The sequence below is a fragment of the Anolis sagrei genome, chromosome 5 (assembly GCF_037176765.1).
Source record: "Anolis sagrei isolate rAnoSag1 chromosome 5, rAnoSag1.mat, whole genome shotgun sequence".
NCBI lineage: Eukaryota > Metazoa > Chordata > Lepidosauria > Squamata > Dactyloidae > Anolis > Anolis sagrei.
Genome location: NC_090025.1, coordinates 133,909,666 through 133,929,902, shown reverse-complemented (window position 1 = coordinate 133,929,902; position 20,237 = coordinate 133,909,666). Strand labels below are relative to the sequence as shown.

Below are 20,237 nucleotides of genomic sequence, written 5' to 3'. Positions count from 1 at the left end.
GACGTTTTGCCACACCTATGGCAGGTCACAACCTCGGTGGATGCCTGCCATAGATGTGGGTGAGACATCAGGAGGGAATGCTTCCGGAGCATGGCCATACAGCCCGGAAAACCCATAGACCCAATATACTGTCAGTCCTCCATATTTGCTGGGTTTGGGGGCATAGGATCCTTATTTAAATGAAAAAAATGAGAATAAAAAAATTGATTTTTTTCATGAGAGAGAAAAACTCTCTAGAAATCTCTAGGTCTTCCAGCATGAGTGGGATAAATTGACCACGAAGTCATACTGGAAGGTCTAGAGATACTTAGAATATTTTAATCAAATCCATGAATAATCAAATCCGCAAGTCAAAACCGCAAATGTAGAGGGATGACTATATTACAAGATAGTGACATTTGTTTTTATTTGTTGCTGTATTACTTTATTTATTGTTCCACAATCTATATAAATAAAAATGTAATGTTCATTTGTGGGATTAACATAACTCTAAAACCACTGGACGAATTGCCACCAAATTTGGCCACAAGACACCTACTAACCCAAGGAGTGACCATCATAAAAAAAATGATTTTGTCATTTGGGGGTTGTAGTTGCTGGGCTTTATAGTTTACTTACAATCAAAGAGCATTCTGAACTCCACCAGTGACGGAATTGGACCAAACGTGGCACACAGTACTCCCATGACCAGCAGAAAACACTAGAAGGGTTTGGTGGGCATTGACCTTTTAGTTTGGGAGTTGTAGTTCACCAACATTCAGAGAGCACTGTGGACTCAAACAATGATGGATTCGGACCAAACTTGGCACGAATATTCCATATGCCCAAATATGAACAGATGGAGTTTGGGGAAAATAGACCTTGACATTTGGGAGTTGTAGTTACTGGCATATATAGTTCACCTATAATTAAAGAGCATGCTGAACCCCACCAATAACTGAATTGGGGCAAACTTCCCACACAGAACCCCCATGACCAACAGAAAATACTCAAGGCCACCCAGTCCAAATCCACCAGGGCAAGAAAACGTAATCAAAGCCCTCCTGACAAAGAGCCATCCAGCCATATAGATAGATAGATAGATAGATAGACAGTCCCCTCGATGGACTGTCACCTTGTCGTGGTGAGGGGGCTTGCGTGTTCCGATGAACCTGTGGGCACAACAACTGGAGTCGTGCACTCCCAGGAGTGGCCGCGGGGGAGGTCCCAGACCAAGCACAGTCCGAAGACCCAAAGACCTCAACGGCGGAGCAGGCGGAGGATAACATGGCACATGTTACAACGGCTGCGAAGGCGGAAGAAGGCTGCAACAGACTGAGAAGCCATGGTCATTGTGTTAAACTACATCACCAGTGGAACCTCATCTGTGAAGACTGTGTGTTGTTCAGTTGTGCACTGACCTCCACACATTAAAAAAAACCCACGCACAGGCGTCTTCCAAAGAAAATAAAAACCAACCAACCAAAGCCCCATGGCGATCAGCGAGTGGCGACGGGGGCAGGACTGTGAAATCTGGAAGCCCCTAGTCACAGACTGGCACATGGGCGGTGGGTACGGACTCAGTCGTTCTACCTCAAGGTCCGAGGCAGTTGAGTAGTTCGGCAGCTGTATCCGCAACTGAGCAGCCCTTTTTAGGACCCACTCTGCTCACCCCACACGGGGAGGGGGCTAGAAAAGGTGCCCTAAACATAGTCTGCCTCACTTATCCCTGACTGGACTGCCGCGTCCAGTGGGGTCACCATCCTGCGGCCAAAAAAGAAAAATGAACTTCGGTACGTGGAACGTACGGACTCTGATGGACAACAGTGGCAGTGAACGCCCCGAACGCAGAACTGCCATCATTGCAAGGGAGCTGGGACGCTTCAACATCGACATAGCAGCCCTTCAGGAGACCCGGAGAGCAGGAGAGGGACAGCTGAAGGAAGAAAAAGGAGGCTACACCTTCTTCTGGAAGGGACTGCCCGAAGAAGACAAAAGACTGCACGGAGTTGGCTTCGCTATAAGAAATGATCTGATGAAACATCTGTCCGAAGCACCCACTGGCATCAACGAACGACTCTCCACCCTCCGAATCGATCTTGCCAAAAACCAACGGGCAACCATCATAAGTGCCTATGCACCAACACTAGACGCTGATGAAGACATCAAGGAGAAATTCTACTATCAGCTGGACACTGTCCTATCGGGGATACCTAAGGAGGACAAAATCATTCTCCTGGGGGACTTCAATGCAAGAGTCGGGCGAGACTTCGACCTGTGGCCAGGCACCATAGGAAAAGACGGGATTGGAAACAGCAACTCGAATGGCATCCTGCTTCTCACCAAATGTGCGGAGCACAACCTTGTCATCACCAACACGCTCTTCCGCCAGAAAAACAAGTTCAAGACATCATGGAAGCACCCCCGGTCAAAGCACTGGCACCTCTTAGACTATGTAATCACACGTGCCAGAGACCGCCATGACGTGCTCCTCACAAGAGCCATGACAGGTGCTGACGACTGCTGGACCGACCACAGGCTAATCCGATCCACGATGGCTCTCAAGATCGCCCCCAAGCGCAGACTCCAAGGAAGAAAGACAAGGCGCAAAATGAACACCCAAGCCCTTCAGGAGCCCTCCAGGCGAGCCCATCTCCAAACCGCACTCAAGGACCATCTACCCACAGTACACCCTGAAAATGTTGAGGAACATTGGAACAAACTGAAGACCTCCATCATCCAAGCCTGCGAAGAAACTATTGGATACCAAGCCAAGAAACATCAAGACTGGTTTGACGAAAATGACATCGAGATCCAACAGCTAATCGACAAGAAAAGGAAAGCCTTCCAAGCATGGCAGAGAGACATCAACTGTGCTGCTAAGAAAAAGATCTACGCCAGTGCAAAAGCTGAGGTCCAAAGAAGGACAAGAGAACTCAAGAACATCTGGTGGACAAAGAAGGCTGAAGAAATCCAACACCTGGCAGATACCCATAATGCTCAAGGATTTTTCAAAGCCACAAAGGTCATCTATGGGCCAAGAAACCATGGCATACAGCCTCTACGCTCATCAGACGGAACCAAACTCCTGAAGGACCAAAAGTCAATTGCACTACGTTGGAAAGAACACTACCAAAGCCTCCTAAACCGCAGCTCCAGTGTGGCCGAAGAGGTCCTCTCACAAATCCCGCAACAACAAACCAGGGATGAGCTTGCAGCACTGCCTAGTTTGGAAGAAGTCAGCAATGCCATCAGCCAACAAAAGAACAACAAAGCCAGTGGACCGGATGGGATCCCTGCTGAAATCTTTAAAGAGGGAGGACCTGCGCTGACACACCAACTCCACCAGCTCATAGAAAAAGTGTGGGTGACCGAGAAAATCCCAGCAGACTTCAAGGATGCCACCATCATCACCCTCTTCAAAAAAGGGGAAAGAACAGACTGCGGAAACTATCGAGGTATCTCCCTTCTAACCTCCGCTGGGAAAATCCTCGCAAGAATCCTTGCAAACCGCCTTCTGCCCCTCTCAGAAGACACCCTCCCAGAATCTCAGAATGGCTTCCGCCCCTCCAGAGGAACAGTGGACATGATCTTCACTGCACGACAGCTCCAAGAAAAATGCAGGGAACAAAACCAACCTCTGTACATGGCATTCATCGACCTTGCAAAGGCATTCGACACAGTGAATCGCAGCGCTCTCTGGACCATCCTCCAAAAAATCGGGTGCCCAAGCAAATTTGTGAACATCCTGCGGCTCCTCCACGATGACATGATGGCAACAGTCTTGGACAGCAATGGCTCCCAAAGTGACCCATTTAAGGTGGAATCGGGTGTCAAACAGGGATGTGTTATTGCCCCAACTTTATTCTCCATCTTCATCGCCATGATACTACACCTTGTTGATGGGAAGCTTCCCACCGGAGTGGAAATCATCTATCGGACAGACGGCAAGCTATTTAACCTCAGCAGACTGAAAGCCAAAACCAAGGTCACAACAACATCTGTTATAGAACTCCAGTATGCTGATGACAATGTCGTCTGTGCGCATACAGAAGAAGATCTACAAGCCACTCTCAACACCTTTGCAGAAGCATACACAAAGCTTGGCCTGTCACTGAACATCGAGAAAACCAAAGTGCTGTTCCAGCAGTCGCCAGCCCATCCCTCTCCAATGCCAGAGATACAGCTTAATGGTGTAACATTAGAAAATGTCGACCATTTCCGCTACCTTGGCAGCCACCTCTCCACCAAAGTCAACATCGACGCCGAAATACAACACCGCCTGAGCTCTGCAAGTGCAGCATTTTCCCGAATGAAGCAGAGAGTGTTTGAGGACCGGGACATCCGTAGGGATACTAAGGTGCTTGTCTATAAAGCTATTGTCCTCCCAACCCTGCTATATGCCTGTGAGACGTGGACTGTCTACAGACGTCACATGCAGCTCCTGGAACGATTCCATCAGCGCTGCCTCCGGAAAATCCTGCAAATCTCCTGGGAAGACAAGCGGACAAACGTCAGCGTGCTGGAGGAAGCAAAGACCACCAGCATTGAAGCAATGGTCCTCCAACATCGAGTGCACGAGTGGAGGGTGAAAGAGAGAAACGTGCCAGGAGGAAGGCGCGTCAAGGCAACCCCGACCGGGACCGCCTTCCACCTGGAAACCAATGCCCTCACTGCGGAAGAAGATGCAGAGCAAGAATAGGGCTCCACAGCCACATGCGGACCCACAAGGAAACCCATGATGGAAGACCATCTTACTCGTCCAACGAGGGATCGCCTAAGTAAGTAAGATAGATAGATAGATATGATTCACACACACAGAGATACAGTATCATAGATTTGAAAGGGACCCCTAAAGAAGGACAATTATATGTTGCATGTTCAAGTGTAGGCAAAACAATCTCCACATCAAAACTGACAAAGAAACAGCAAGAAATACAGTTTACCCACAAGCATAAAGGAATTACATATATTAGAAACCAACACTTTCTAATTACTTGATTTTCCAGATCACTAGACTGGGCCACAGCAACGCGTGGCAGGTGATGACTAGTCTATATAAATAAAAATGTAATGTTTGTTTGGGGGATTAACATAACACAAAAACCACTGGACAAATTGCCGCCAGATTTGGCCACAAGACACCTACTAACCCAAGGAGTGACCATCACTAAAAAATTTGATTTTGTCATTTGGGAGTTGTAGCTGCTAGGATTTATAGTTAACCTACAATCAAAGAGCATTCCGAACTCCACCAATGATGGAATTGAACCAAACATGGCATACAGGACTCCCATGACCAACAGAAAACACTAGAAGGGTTTGGTGGGCATTGACCTTGAGTTTGGGAGTTTTAGTTCACCTACATCCAGAGAGCACTGTGGACTCAAAGAATGATGTATGTGGAACAAACTTGGCATGAATACGCAATATGCCCAAATATGAACACAGATGGAGTTTGGGGGAAATAGACCTTGACATTTGGAAGTTGTAGTTACTGGGATTTATAGTTCACCTACAACCAAAGAGCATGCTGAACCCCACCAACAAAAGAATTGGGGCAAACTTCCCACACAGAACTCCCATACTTAAGGCCATCCAGTCCCTTCACCAAGGCAAAAAAACGTAATCAAAGCCCTCCCAACAGCCATCTAGCCATAGATATAGATAGATATATATATGATTCAACACACATAGACTGGTCCACAGAAATGTGTGGTAGGGGATGGCTAGTATATAAATAAAAATGTAATGTTCATTTGTGGGATTAACATAACTCAAAAACCACTGGACGAATTGACACCAAATTTGGACACAATACACGTATCAGGCCAACAAGTGACCATCAGTCATAAAAACACTGAAAAACACAGCAGAAGAGACTTAAAAAATCCAAAAAATTAAAAATACATTATAACACATGCGTAAAACATAATGTAAACATAATATATGCGTAATATATATACGCAAAGACACATATATAAACATATACACAAATATATACACACACAAAGCACATATACACAGGCTGAGCCACAGCAACATGGGGCAGGGAACAGCTAGTACTTAATAAACCTAAACAATACACTTATGATATATTTAATATATTTCAAACACAGAAGTATTCTTGTTGTCATGAAACAAACTCTGAATATATAGTTTGTTCTACAGGATATTTGTTTGCCCAATTCATTCTTCCTTAAATGGCTTAATAGCTGAAATGCTGTCACAGACAGTTGGAGCTGACCTCATATCTTTTAGCTTGGTAACAAGCCTCCCTTAGGCCAGCTTAGTAATATTACGAGAATCATAAATATTAAATTGCAGGATGTACCATTTAGGAATCCTTCAATGAGTTATACTTAAGCCAAGCATGTGGATTCTGCTTACACATCAAAAGCATTTAAAATCTAAATGGTGCCACTGAAAGAAAACGAGAGCTCATAAGCAGAGCTGAATGTACCTCAACATGTGCATCTCTGCATAAAATTGAGTTTTTCTTACAGTCAAAAGGGCAAGCCACTGTCAGAGTAAAATTAACACGAAACCCATGCAAAATCAACACATTGTACATGTGCTGAGTGTAAATGTGAACTCTTTTGCTGTTTTCACAGATGTCAGATGTCTTCAAGTAAAAAATGGAGCTTGGAAAAATGGCTTTTGGTGGACTACAAATCCTAGGATCCTCCATAGAACATTACCTGTGGACATACTAGCTGGGTAAATGAAAGTCATTTTTCCTACTTCTGATTAAAATATATGCAGCAGCACCATCCTCATGCATTAGAGCTTCACATTAAACCCTTGCATTGTTATGTAAGAAATTTATAATCTGCAAAATGGTACAGAGATTAAGGAGATTAAAATGAGAATGATATTTTGTAGCACCAAAAGTGGTTAATAAATATTTAATCTTGACTTGAAACTCACTGTTTGATCACCCATTATTTTGCGATGAACTATGACTTTATTAAAATAACTCTTACGCTTCTTAAATTTTCACATAATGACAGTTCTCATAATGTGAGCACTCTATCAACATTTCCATAGAGCTGGAATAGGTTTAGTGTGGCCCATCAAATGTTTCTGAACTACAATTCCTTCCAGTCCCAGCCAGCCAGCAAAGCCAATGGTAAGACAGGCTGGGACTTGTAGTCCACCCATATCCAAAGAGCTACAATATTGCAATCCCTGCCACAAAGCTTTACATTTCCACGTCCTTATTGTTGCACTTCAGGCAAGGAAATATCTCTGTACTTAACCACCACACTCCAGTCCAAGTTAAACCAGCAAAGCAGTTTATTAAAGATATATAAAAAGCACTGTAGTAAAATAGTAAAAACTTCAAAGTCTATACATATAAAATAATCCACAAGGTTGAAGGTACAAGAGTAATCCAAAATCCCAAAGCAACAGGACATCCAGCACAGGAATACAAGGAAACCAGGAAGTACAAGGCAGAACAAAATACATCAAGGGAACTACTGACCGCATAGGGAAGCTGATGAGGAAACACAACATACAAACTATCTACAGACCCACCAAGAAAATCCAACAAATGCTATGTTCAGCAAAGGACAAGAGGGATCCTCTCACTTCTGCAGGAGTCTACCGGATACCATGCAGCTGTGGACAAGTCTACATAAGGACCACCAAATGCAGCGCCCAAACACAAATCAAGGAACATGAAAGGCACTGCAGACTACTTCAACCAGAGAAATCAGCCATAGCAGAGCACCCGATGAACCAGCCTGGACACAGCATATTATTTGAGAACACAGAAATGCTGGACCACTCACACAACCACCATGTCAGACTACACAGAGATGCCATTGAAATACACAAGCATGTGGACAATTTCAACAGGAAGGAGAAAACCATGAACAAAATCTGGCTACCAGTATTTAAAAACTCTAAAATTACAACAGCACAACAACAGAGAGGAAACAAACAATGATATCTAATCACCTCTCAACAAAAGTTTGCTCTGGGCACTGTCAAGCCATTATATGCTAGTCAAGGTGGTGAGTTGAAACATTCACACCTAGCTCCAGCAGAGAAGAGTCCTTTGTCTCACCCTGGTCATTCCCCAGATATATAAACCCCTTTTTCCTAGTTCCAACAGACCTCACTACCTCTGAGGATGCTTGCCACAGATGCAGGCGAAATGTCAGGAGAGAATGCCTCTAGACCATGGCCATATAGCCTAAGAAAACCTACAACAACCCAGTGATTCTGGCCATGAAAGCCTTCAACAATACAGCCTCTGATTGCCTCTCTATATATGTTGTGTGTCTATGGCATTGAATGTTTGCCATGTATATATACATTGTAATCCGCCCTGAGTACCCCGTGGGGTGAGAAGGGCGGAATATAAATACTGTAAATATTTACAACTGTACTCACTAATACATCACAGGTATGGTTCTCTTCTCTAGCCTATGTTCAGTTCCCTTCACTTTACTTTTTCACCATTTTATGTGCTTTTACTATTGTTCTGCTCCTTCAGTTCCACAGCACCGGAAAAGGGGAACATAGATAAGCAACATATCCACATGGTTACCAGTTCAAGTTGTCAACCTGGGAATGGGCCTTCCTATTTGTCTTGTCAAGCTTTCTGTGTGTTCAAAACAGGCCTCCTAATAATTGTGTATGCTTCATCGGAATTGCTGGGATCTTTCTGGCTCAGGGGCAGCTAAAAGAAAATTTTCCTTGTGACCCCATTCAGTCTCCAAGGGAAATGAAAAACAAGTTCTGAACAATAATATCTACTGTTTGTTGAACACCTGTGGTCGGACATCCTGCATCTAAGCAATAGCTATATTGACACAGAGGTCAGGTGGGTAATCATCAAATCAAGCACCGTGTAATGTCTTTTTGAAAAGGGTGCTTGACTGAGATATTACCACTTTGTTGCTAAACCAGCAAAGTCTCAGAGGAAAGCTATACAGACAGCCCCAAACCTCATAAGACACTACAAAAATAACTTCATTCTGAGGGAGGGTCACACATACAGTAATGCTTTTATTTTTGACCAAACAACTTTTTTCTCCATTGATCCTGAAAGTCTCTTTAACCAAATGACTATAGTATGAAAATTTTACATAAATTTCCCCCATCACCTCCCCCCCCCCCAAAAAAAAAACCCCAGAAAATTTCATTAAGTCTATTTGGGGCATGAATCTCCACAAAATCTTGTTTCAAAATGTTATCAAGAGTACATCAAAATCACAGAATTAACGTAGTTTGATTAGACTTGCCCATGAGTGTTTTAGTTTTACAAGGTCTTTAGCCTTCTCCGTCAAAGACTGCTGGTACTTCACCAAACTACAGAATCCATGATTCCATAGGATCAAGCTCTGGCAGTTAAAGTAGTGTCAAGCTGCATTAACTTTACAGTGCAAATGCAGCTATGCCTTCAATGCCATTAACACTATCAGTTTTTTGAAAAAGAAGCTGCTAAATAACTATGCATCAACACCTCCAGTTATTTGATAGCCCAATATCAGATACAAGCACAAGTGAATAATAGGAAGCAATCCACTCCTTCATTTTTTAATTTGGGCTGGTGATGTACTGAGTACCTGCGCAGGCATAGTTGAGTGATATTTACTACAACCAATTTGCCCACCCAGGTATCAGTGATATTTTCCTGGTAATGCTACCATTTTCACTCTCTCCATTTAAATTATTGTACTTTATTCTTTAATTCACTACATACGAAGATATTTGTATGGCTTAGTACTCTTTATAAATTCCAATGGTTACACCATATACTTTTGTAAACCAAACCTTTCAGAACAATACATTGCAGACATATTACTTGTGCCATGTTGAGTTTGCTGTTTAGAAGAAACCAATAAAATTAGTGCCACTGAAGAACAGTACAGTATATTTGTTGCAAGGAGCACCAGGACAGTTGTAATGAGAGAATCACAGCCTTTTCTACAGAGAGAGACAAAATATATTGCCAGCAAGCAAGGGATAATAGCATTGTGTATACCCAGAAGGCCTGCTACATTGTTTGTGACTACTTAAGTGCCTGCTTAAGGGGACTTGACTCTCAACACAAGCTATTTTTAACTTGGTGTTGTGAATGACCTTACAGCTGAGAAGCTGCAGAAAACATATTTAAATGCATGATCATGCACTTGTCGGTGCTAAGGGTTATTGACAATGCAAAGAATTCCTTTTCCAGGTCACAGTCACATTAGCAGACACCTTCTCCAAGTTCTCCAAGTTGTTGAAAACATAAAATGCGGATTCACTTGCCAGAATTCCCTTGGTGACCTACACCAACATGATGCCAATGTAAGCTGAGCCTGAAAGCAAAGGGTAACCATTTATGTTGTTTCCTTTAAGTAGATAGTGCAGGAGGAGCAAAAAGGAAACAACACCTTACAGTCTAAATGTAGTGTAACAAGTGAGAGTAAAGATATGCTATTGATATGAGGAGAAACTGTTTTTTGTTAGTATTTTCAAAAGTGACTGGATGCTTTCAAGTTTTACACTATTGTCTTAGAGATCTAAGGATTTCTCACCCTCTTAAGGAAAAGTAACAGAAAGTAATGAAAAAGTAACACATAGTACTTGCTTATTTTACTTACTTAGGCGATTCCTCGTTGTCTGAGTTTGATGGCCTTCCAATTTCTTGGAAGACGCCTGTGTGTGCGTTTTTTTAATGTGCAAAGGTCAGTGCACTGCCAATCAATACACAGTCTTCACAGAGTGAGGGTCCCAACTAGTGACATGGTTAACACGACAATGGTGGCTCCTCAATCTGTTGCAGCCTTTTCACGCCTTCACAGTCATTGTAACATGTACCATGTTTACTTCTGCCTGATCAGCCATTGAGGTCTTCAGATTGTGTTTGGTCTGGAACCTCCCCTGCATGACTCCTCTGCATGACTCCGGTGGTTACACCCACAGGTTCATGCGGCACAAGCCCCGCTCACCATGACAAAGTAATAATCCATTGAGGAGTTGTAATAAAGTAATGAGTTAACTTTTCTCATTATCATGCATAACAGTTTACTTTTAAAACACTATAATGAGTTACTGCACAAATTAAAACGCAATTTCCCAAGTTAAAGTACTTTTTTAACCATTACACAGTGGGGGTAATAGGGATCCCACCAGCTAATCAGCATTCTCCCAACTATTTCTGCACACAATATAAATTGCTGTCATGAAAAGCACTGTGGATTGTCCAAGTTATAACAGAGCTGCAAAGAACTGTAATTGGCCTAAGATATTACAAAACACGTTGAGTTATATTTCCCAGATGTACTGAGCAAAAACACTGCATTTGATTTCAAGAAAATGACTCAAGAATGCTCCACAGATTGAAATGCTTCCTTGGATAAGGATGATAATAAGACTCCAACATCCCCTGCAAGATTTCTCTCCTTGGAGACCTTTTTTACTGAAGAGTTTAAGAGATTCCTTGCATGAAGATTGTGAACTGTGAGAGAGAACAAATGGGTGCAGCAGTTATTGAAGACTGTTAAAATTAAAACCCAACACTCAGACAACCATGGCAAAAAATCCTAATAAATTGATGCCTTCAATCAAAGGTACTCCAAAGGTCTTGGAAATATGTTTCCAGAAATATGTATTGCCCTGTCAGATATTCCACAAGTTCAAAATATACTAACTCTGCTACAAGCTGAGCAATTTGAAATAGACGGTTCCCAAGAGAGTCATGGATCAAAAGATTCCAAGAAGTAACTCCACTCAGGGAGATAACTTAAACAGAGAACAGTGACCTTCCAGTGGCAGAAAGGATTAACAATTCAATACATTACAACTTGTATCAGAAAACAAGACACAGAAAACAGAGATTAGGCACCAACACATTTCAAGGAAAATTTCATATGATTTCTCAGGTTGCAAATACACAAAAGCTATTTGGGAAAGATATAACATGTCTTCGATGTATGATAACTAATCCAATTTGTTTGGGTAGTCTTCTCCCATTTGGCTGGATTTACACTGGCATATAATACAGCTTCAGGATGCAGATTAACTGCATTGAACTGGATTATATAAGTCTTCATTGCCATATAATGCAATTTCATAATGCAATAATGATAACAACAACAATAACAACAACTTTATTCTTATACCCCACCACTACCTCTCTGAAGGGACTCAGGGCAGCTTACATATGGGACAGAAACTCCAACAGACAAAAAAAAACAAAACAATCTATTAAAATAAAACCAGTAAAATAAGGGCATAATACAACAATCGTAAAATACAACAATCCAGCTAAAACACAATTAAAAACAGAATAAAACAGTAGCACTGAAGCTCCATCAGTGTTCAACAAAAACCATTCTGAAATCATCTGCATTCTGAAATTGGGTTATATGGCTTACTTACTTAGGCAATCCCTCATAGTCCAAGGATGATGATCCTCCAAGGTCGGTGTACTGGCCGTGGGTCCGTAGGTGACTGTGGAGTCCTATTCTTGATCTGCATCTTCTCCCACAGTGAGGGCATCGGTTTCCAGGTGGAAGGCAGTCCCGGTCAGGGTTGGCTTGACGCGCCTTCCTCTTGGCACGTTTCTCTCTTTCACCCTCCATTCGTGCCTCTTCAAATTCTACAGCACTGCTAGTCACAGCTGACTTCCAACTGGAGCGCTCAAGGGCCAGGGCTTCCCAGTTCTCAGTGTCTATGCCAGAGTTTTTAAGGTTGGCTTTGAGCCCATCTTTAAATCTCTTTTCCTGCCCACCAACATTCTGTTTTCCGTTCTTGAGTTCGGAGTAGAGCAATTGCTTTGGGAGACAGAGGTCAGGCATCCGGACAACATGGCCAGTCCAGACGGTCCATGTCTTGCAGGCGTATAGGAGGGTTGGGAGGACAATAGCTTTATAAACAAGCACCTTGGTATCCCTATGGATCTCCCGGTCCTCAAACACTCTCTGCTTCATTCAGAAAAATGCTGCACCTGCAGAGCTCAGACGGTGTTGAATTTCAATGTTGACTTTTGTGGAGAGGTGGCTGCCAAGGTAGCGGAAATGGTTAACATTCTGGCATTGGAGAGGGATTATATGGCAATATAGGTAGGGCCTACCTTAAATTGGATATCTTCTAGAAAATGATATACCACCCTTAGAGACTAACTTAGTAAGCACATGCAGAAGGGATTCCTTTGCTGTAGCACCTTCATGATAGAATTCCACCCAATAAAAAGTCAGGTTTGCCCCATCCCTATGAATTTACAGCAGACAAAAATGTTATGTGTATCTTCTGGGTCTTTAAACCATGCTTCAGTTTGGGGATTATCTTAATTGTATTGCTAATTTTCTTTTTTTAAAAAAAAAAAGTTTTAATTTGTATTTAAGGTCTATTTTAACCTTTGTGCACCACGCTGGGGGATCATGGTGTGCTGAGAAGCCACAGCACTCTTGCTGAATAATTAAATAACATGGTTGGTAATACTTGCTGGAAGACTGGAAATAGTCTGGTGCTGTTGATTACATATTTCAAGTAATCAAAATAGTGTTAAAACAAGATACAATTTAGGGCAGTTAGTGTCTGATGGAAAATAATCCAGATTTTATAGATCTGGTAAAACAGTTAACTTTTAGTATTAAAAAGTCCTGAATGTCTACTGGAATACTCAGTACTTGAGTCGCACAGAAGGTTTGCCTTTATGTATTCTCTCAAGAGTAAAGCAAAGGCAAACAAGTCTAATCTTAAAATGATATCTACTATAAAAATAAGATCATAGCCCCAAAACAACAACATACTTTTTGTTTTTAATATCAACAGAATTGTGATTTTTTTTTCCTCTTGCTGAAACTTTTGAAAGCACCAAACATCTGCTCCTAAGGACTGCTGAGCAGGTTTTTAAGCTACTGGATAATGAAGGAGGCAAGTTACCAACTCTAGTGAAACAGCAAGATTCTAGTGAAAGCATCCTACTAGATCTGTTAGAAAGTACACCACTAAATTTGAAACTGAACTGCTGCATCCAGCAATGGATCTACATTTTGATAGATAATTTGGTTCTCCATTACCTTTTGTCATGGGGTTATATGAATGTGTTTGGTTAACAGCTCAGCAAGAAGCTGTTAAAAGAGAAGCAAAAGGCCTTAAAAATTACCAGAGATCTAAATCTAATAGCTAGTTACAGAGTAGAGCCATTGAATGGATAGGATTTTTCTACGCTTTGTCTTAATATTCAGCAATTGATTCAATATGTCTGCTTTAACAATTGGATTTGTCACAGCCCTAAAAATGCTCATTTGCATCCATGCAATTTTATCAGCACTGTAATAGCACTGATTATTAATTAATCTATCATCATTCATAATATATCTTCTTCATGAATGTATTATATAATTGAATGTGTTTTTACTCTCATTTTACGTGGTCTGATTACCTGAGCTATATAGTATGTTCATTTTTTAAAATTATGAATATTTATGATGTTACCAAACAAACAACATAAGCATCCTAGCTCTGGTTTAGACATCATGTCAAACTATGTACATGCCTTGGGGCTTATGCACTCTGTCTGCCCCTATTATGTATGATTACTAACTAAATTCTAAGTTTTTCTCTGACTAAATAGCAAGCTATTGCTTATGAGCAATAAGTTAGAAGGAATGATGGCACATATCAGCTTGTGTTCACTTGTGAAAATTGTAACATGACATCTAAACGATTTTGCTACATTTGCTATTTTTGAAAATATGGTGTGATACTTTTGATTGGATACCAACTTGAGAACGTGTTCCACCAAAAATAGCATAGCAAATTTAATAAAATAAATAAATCCTGTCTTGAAATAAGTGTAACTTTCTAGTAGAAATTATATGGTGACAGTATGAACAAGGATATGAAACAGGTATGTCTAAATCCATTAAATGAGACAATAGGCCTCTGAGAAGCTCTATGAAACTGTTCAAAAGGCTTTTGAGCCCAGGAATGGATAAAGTGCAGCTCTCTAGGTTTAATGGACTGCAACTTTCATCAGCCCTAACTACCACAGTCTATGCTAACTGTGAGCAATGCTGAGACATGTTGTTAGAAATCTCTTCAAGCTGCCCACTCCTGATTTAGACCAAACATCTGTTTCCCAGAGTAGCAAAGCAGATGCTTCTGGAAAGCCAACAGGTAGGGCATGATGGACACATCTGGAAACAAGATGCTCCCCACAAGCAAATGTGTACTAGACCTGATCTAGGAGCCAGTTATAGAAGTCATTTTTCCTAAAAGGCACCCGTTCCCAAAAAAAAAATCTTGCAGAAGTCAGTTAATTATACAGTGTGTAAAAAGGTACTCCCTTTTGTCTTTCCTGAATACGCTGCCAATCAGTTTAATTGGATGACCCTCGAGTTCTAGCATTATGAGAAAGAGAGGAAATAATGGGTGTAAATTTAATCATTTTATCAGAATGGCAACGCAGGACTGGAGTGACAGTTGCTTACTGTATCATTATTTATTTTCCCATCTGTTCATAGGTTTCAGGACGAGGCCACAAGGAAGAAGAAAATGAGTCGAAGTTTTGACAGGTACCTGGGGAGATGTGGGAGTAACCATAGCAGCGCTAGCCATACCAAGTCACATATTGGTGCAGTGCTGATGTCTCATTTGCATTGCTTGGTGGTCAGAGAGTGCCAAAGCTTCTGATTAAAAATAATAAGATCTGGAGTTTATTTGCGATCTCAAATTGGATTTGTGTGCAGAAGATTTCCCTACACTGATGCCACTTTTAAAAATTCCTAAAGAGCAAAGAGATTTTAACATAGAAAAAAGCAAGAAAAATAGTTGGCACATACTTGATAGCAAAAGATGAGTGGGTGGCTGGATGTACTTCATTTACTTCTTAAGGAATTTAAAATCTCTTTTTTACTAGTGATCTTATAAGTTTCCCCCTCTATGCCTTATGTCTTTCTGCTCCTGTGTTTGAAAAAAACTATTTCTCATAATAATAAAACAGTATTCCAAGAACAGTTATTGGTCCAGAAATCACACAACATCCCAATGATTGGTCTCTTTAAGATTTTATAGCCAATGTCAACCAATCTGAGAATACCTGTAAGTATTAACTCTAATAATTATTGATTATATTTCAGCATACATTTTCAAATGTTATTTGAATTTCAAATGATATTAAAACTCCAAAACCATAGGAAAGATCACACACAAAAATACGTAATTAATGTGTCCTTCTTAAAAGGGTGGACATTTTTGTGGTTTTTTTTTTTTTTTGGTCGTGTCAGGAGCAACCGCTCCTGTTGTGAGAGAATTGGCCGTCTGCAAGGACGTTGCCCAGGGGACGCCTGGATGATTTCTGATGTTTTATCATCCTTGTGGAAGGCTTCTCTCATGTCCCCGCATGAGGAGCTGGAGCCGATAGAGGGAGCTCATCCGCCTCTCCCGGGATTTGAACCTGTGACCTGTTGGTCTTCAGTCCTGCCAGCACAAGGCTTTAACCCACTGCGCCACCGGGGGCTCCATATTTTTGTGGTAAGAAGAGAGTTACAATGGACTCCACCACACATTTCACTGGGGGCTATATCATCATTCTCTGAAGACAGTGGCTTCTCCTGATATCTCTCAATCAAATTTGAAGGGACTACAGCAGCTCTCCATAATGATGCCAGAATTGGCCCAGAGTGCTACTTCTGAAAAGAAAGTGGGAAGAAAGCAGAAGAAAGCTACAGTATAAAACTGGATGATAGATTACCAACTAATAACAGATGCTATAGGCTATATTTCAGAAGAAAGAATTAGTAAAACCACCTCTCTAAGTATTCCTTGCTTAAGAAAAGCCGGTGAAATTCATGATTTTGCCATAAGTCAACAGGGTAGTTGTGCCGTTACTGCCTGGGGATCTATAGTGAAAAAACAAGGACATGGCAACTTTTCTCTAGGGGATTGCTTCTTGCCTTCCTTTAGAGAACTAGAACTCTCGAGGATCAACAAGACACTATAGATAATTAGAAATAGGCTTTATTGTTCACAAAGAGTTATCTTTCTAAGGCATTAAACTTGATGTTCCAAAAGGGGTAAAGAAAATATACATTACAGTCTCTGGTTGTCTTGGGTCCAAGGAGTTTTCCAGCTGAGTAGCTTCCAAGTTCCCTCTTTCTCAATGGCTATGAAGTTGGAACATTCACAACCCCAGTCCAATGGCCTATATTGAAGGCACAAAGTCTTCCTCTTGATACCAAAAGACTGATTTGAAGGCACTTAAGATTCTTCAACGTCGTCCAGATGAGCAGGGCATGAAGGGTATAAACCTGAGAATTGGTGGTAAGAAATGACTTGACCAAGGGCTTTGAGCCAAGCCTTTCACATGTCCATCTGTTGAGCTTTTTGGTGGAAGAATGAAAAGGAAAGCACTGCCCTCCTCCCCAGAAAGGGGTGGAGCCAAACAACTGAGCTGGGGGAGCAAGCCAATTGATGTAAAACAACATTGATAGACAGCTGTAGATAACCAAACAATTCAACTATATATTTACATACAAGTGGCGCCAGTCACGCCATCACAGTAGTTGAAGGCATACACACACACCTGGCTACAAAGGAAATACTCTTCCTGAGTTTAAAGCATAAAGGATTTTGATTACTTTTGGATTCAGGAAACTGATCTATTTGATTCAATCTATTAAATTTGTATTCTTATTCACAGTTATCTGTCACAATCCATTCTTAGTACCGTATATACTCATGTAGAAGTTTTCTTCATGTATAAGTCAAGGGTAGGTTTGGGGCCAAAATTATGGTTTTTGATCTAACTGTGGATAAGTTGCAGGTCATTCCACAGAAAATGAAAACACCAGCACCACTGCAAGTGGTCAGCCTCCTCTGGACCACCACTTTTTCCTTACCCAGGTATCCAAAAAGGAAAGAAGAAGTGCCATGGCAGAGACAGCAGAAGGGGTCCGTACTTTTTTATGTTCTCCCAGGACAGACTAAGCTTTGCTTACTTCACTTTACTCAGAGAAGGGAATTATTTCAGTAAGAATTAAGGTACAGTATTTATACAGACCTGTGGATAGTTGAACCAAGTTTTTGACTAAAATGTCTAGACTTATACATGGGTATTTACATGTAGGAAGGCTTGATAAAAGATTGTGATTGCTCCTGCTTACTTAATGACATTTAGTAAAAATCTCACCTGTGCAAAGGAAAGCTTTTATTTCATGGTAGTCTACACTTCAGACATTATTTCTATATAAAAATTCCGTTTGAATAAGATTATTTGATGAGTCATTAGGGAACATCTCTAGTGCACAAGTGAAATGAAATCTGTCCACTGATTTCAAGAAAACACCAAAGCTGTTTCTTAATTGTCATAGAAACTCGCCCATCAAAAATGCCAAAAAAAAAAATGATTTCACTCCAACTTTTTTTATAGGCAGGTCAATTATTTCAATGATTTATATAAAATATATTTCCTCAATACTTCTAAACATAAAACTTTATTATAGAGAGTCAGGAATATGATCTAATACCTTTCTAGTAATCTACAGTTGAACAATCTAATTAATAATTATAGCAGAATCGCCTGTCTCATATATCTGGCTATATTCTTAGATCCTTATGATAAATGGAATTATTATTATTATTATTATTATTATTATTATTAATGATAAACATTATTTATATCCCTCCACCATCTTCCAAAAGGGACTCAGTACGGCTTACAAGACACTGTGGTGCGGTATAAAACATAAACAATAAATGAATATAAAACAATATCACATAAAAATTATAAAACAACCACAACAATAAAATAGCACAATTTAAAACGCAAAACCATCAGTAGTTAAAACCAGCTGCCATCAATTCAAGCTAAATTGCCATAGCGTCAACCTCATATGGGCTCATTTCAGCTTATTCAAGGCCAAAAGCCTGCTTAAAACTTCATGTTTTTAGGCTGGCTCAGAAAGATTCAAGGTTGAAGGCTGATCTAATCTCTTTTGGGAGGGTTTTCCTTCAATCTAAAACATGTTCATCCCAGTTTCAGAATACTTCTCCAAAAAGGGTTCAATCCTACACCAAATGGGCCACACACATATACTTACACTAATTGAAGCATTGACGCTTGTGTACTAAATTGTAATTCTAAACCAAAATTGCTATGTTAATTTCTATTTTCCTAGTCTGACTAATTCAGTCAATGCCTTTATTCTTATGAATGACAAATGTTTCCTTTTCTCTTTTATGCAAGCAGTGTTTTAAAAAAAAAATCAAAGATAAGCTTCCCAAAACATTTTCAATAAATATGAATTCTAAATGTATAGAAACAGATGTTTATGTTTACAGTCAGTTGTCTTTCAGTAAAATAATCAGATGCAGCAATTTTAGCGTCAACATTTTCAGCTAATAATTTACTAAATAGGCTGTAATTTATGGACACACCGACAGTGACTGCCTTATTTCAAACCTTCAATAACATATACAGTATTACTTGTTGTTTCCTTAGTATTTATGATTACCAAAGGGCTATCTTCTTTTTGTTTCTCTCTACAGAATTTTAACATGGTTGTGCTGATATGGAGGACGTACTGTTTTAGTGTTGTTGTTCAGCAGTTCCAAGGACAATTTTTGACAGAAGACACAGCACAGAAAAGTATCTGTCAAAGATTGAAAAGACCCAGCATAGAAAATACAATATTCAATTATATGTTGTTGGGATTTTCAATAGATTGAAACTTTGGGTGGGTGAGAACAAGAAGTTATTGACATTTCACAGTAAAGACTCACGTAATGAAACATTATCCATACAGGTTTTTAAAATCATGTTCCTCATAGAATATTTCAGATAAAGGTAAAGGTTTTTCCTTGACATTAAGTCTAGTCGTGTCCAACTCTGGGGGGTGGTGCTCATCTCCATTTCTAAGCCAAAGAGCCAGCATTGTCTGTAGACGCCTCCAAGGTCATGTGGCTGGCATGACTGCATGGAGTGCCATTACCTTCCCGCTGAAGTGGTACCTACTGATCTACTCACATTTTAATGTTTTCGAACTGCTAGCTTGACAGAAGCTGGGGCTAACAGCAGGAGCTCACCTCACTCCCCGGATTTGAACCGCTGACCTTTTGGTCAGCAGGTTCAGCAGCTCAGCGGTTTAACCTACTGTGCCACCATGGGCTCCTTATTTCAGATAATGTTATACTTATTATTATAACTTGAAACTGGTCTACATCACAGGATTTAACTTTGAGCACAGAACTATTCTTTATGAGCAGGTGCTTTAGAATCTGTGCAACTGTAACATTCGACAGTA

General features: G+C 40.7%; 1 protein-coding gene across 3 annotated transcripts in view; it reads right to left on the bottom strand.

Moving 5' to 3' along the window:
* The window catches only part of IMMP2L (inner mitochondrial membrane peptidase subunit 2), a 630,428-nt gene that overhangs the window by 582,971 nt on the left and 27,220 nt on the right, over nucleotides 1–20,237 (bottom strand). Inside the window, exon 4 of one of the 3 annotated variants that reach the window (XM_067469076.1) lies at nucleotides 16,957–17,243. The exons of the other annotated variants lie outside the window; for them this stretch is intronic. Within the exon in view, the coding sequence (XP_067325177.1) occupies nucleotides 17,204–17,243 (40 nt within the window). The 3' untranslated portion in view covers nucleotides 16,957–17,203. Of the gene's footprint in view, nucleotides 1–16,956; nucleotides 17,244–20,237 lie in introns of those variants that run through there. 3 annotated transcript variants of the gene reach the window in all.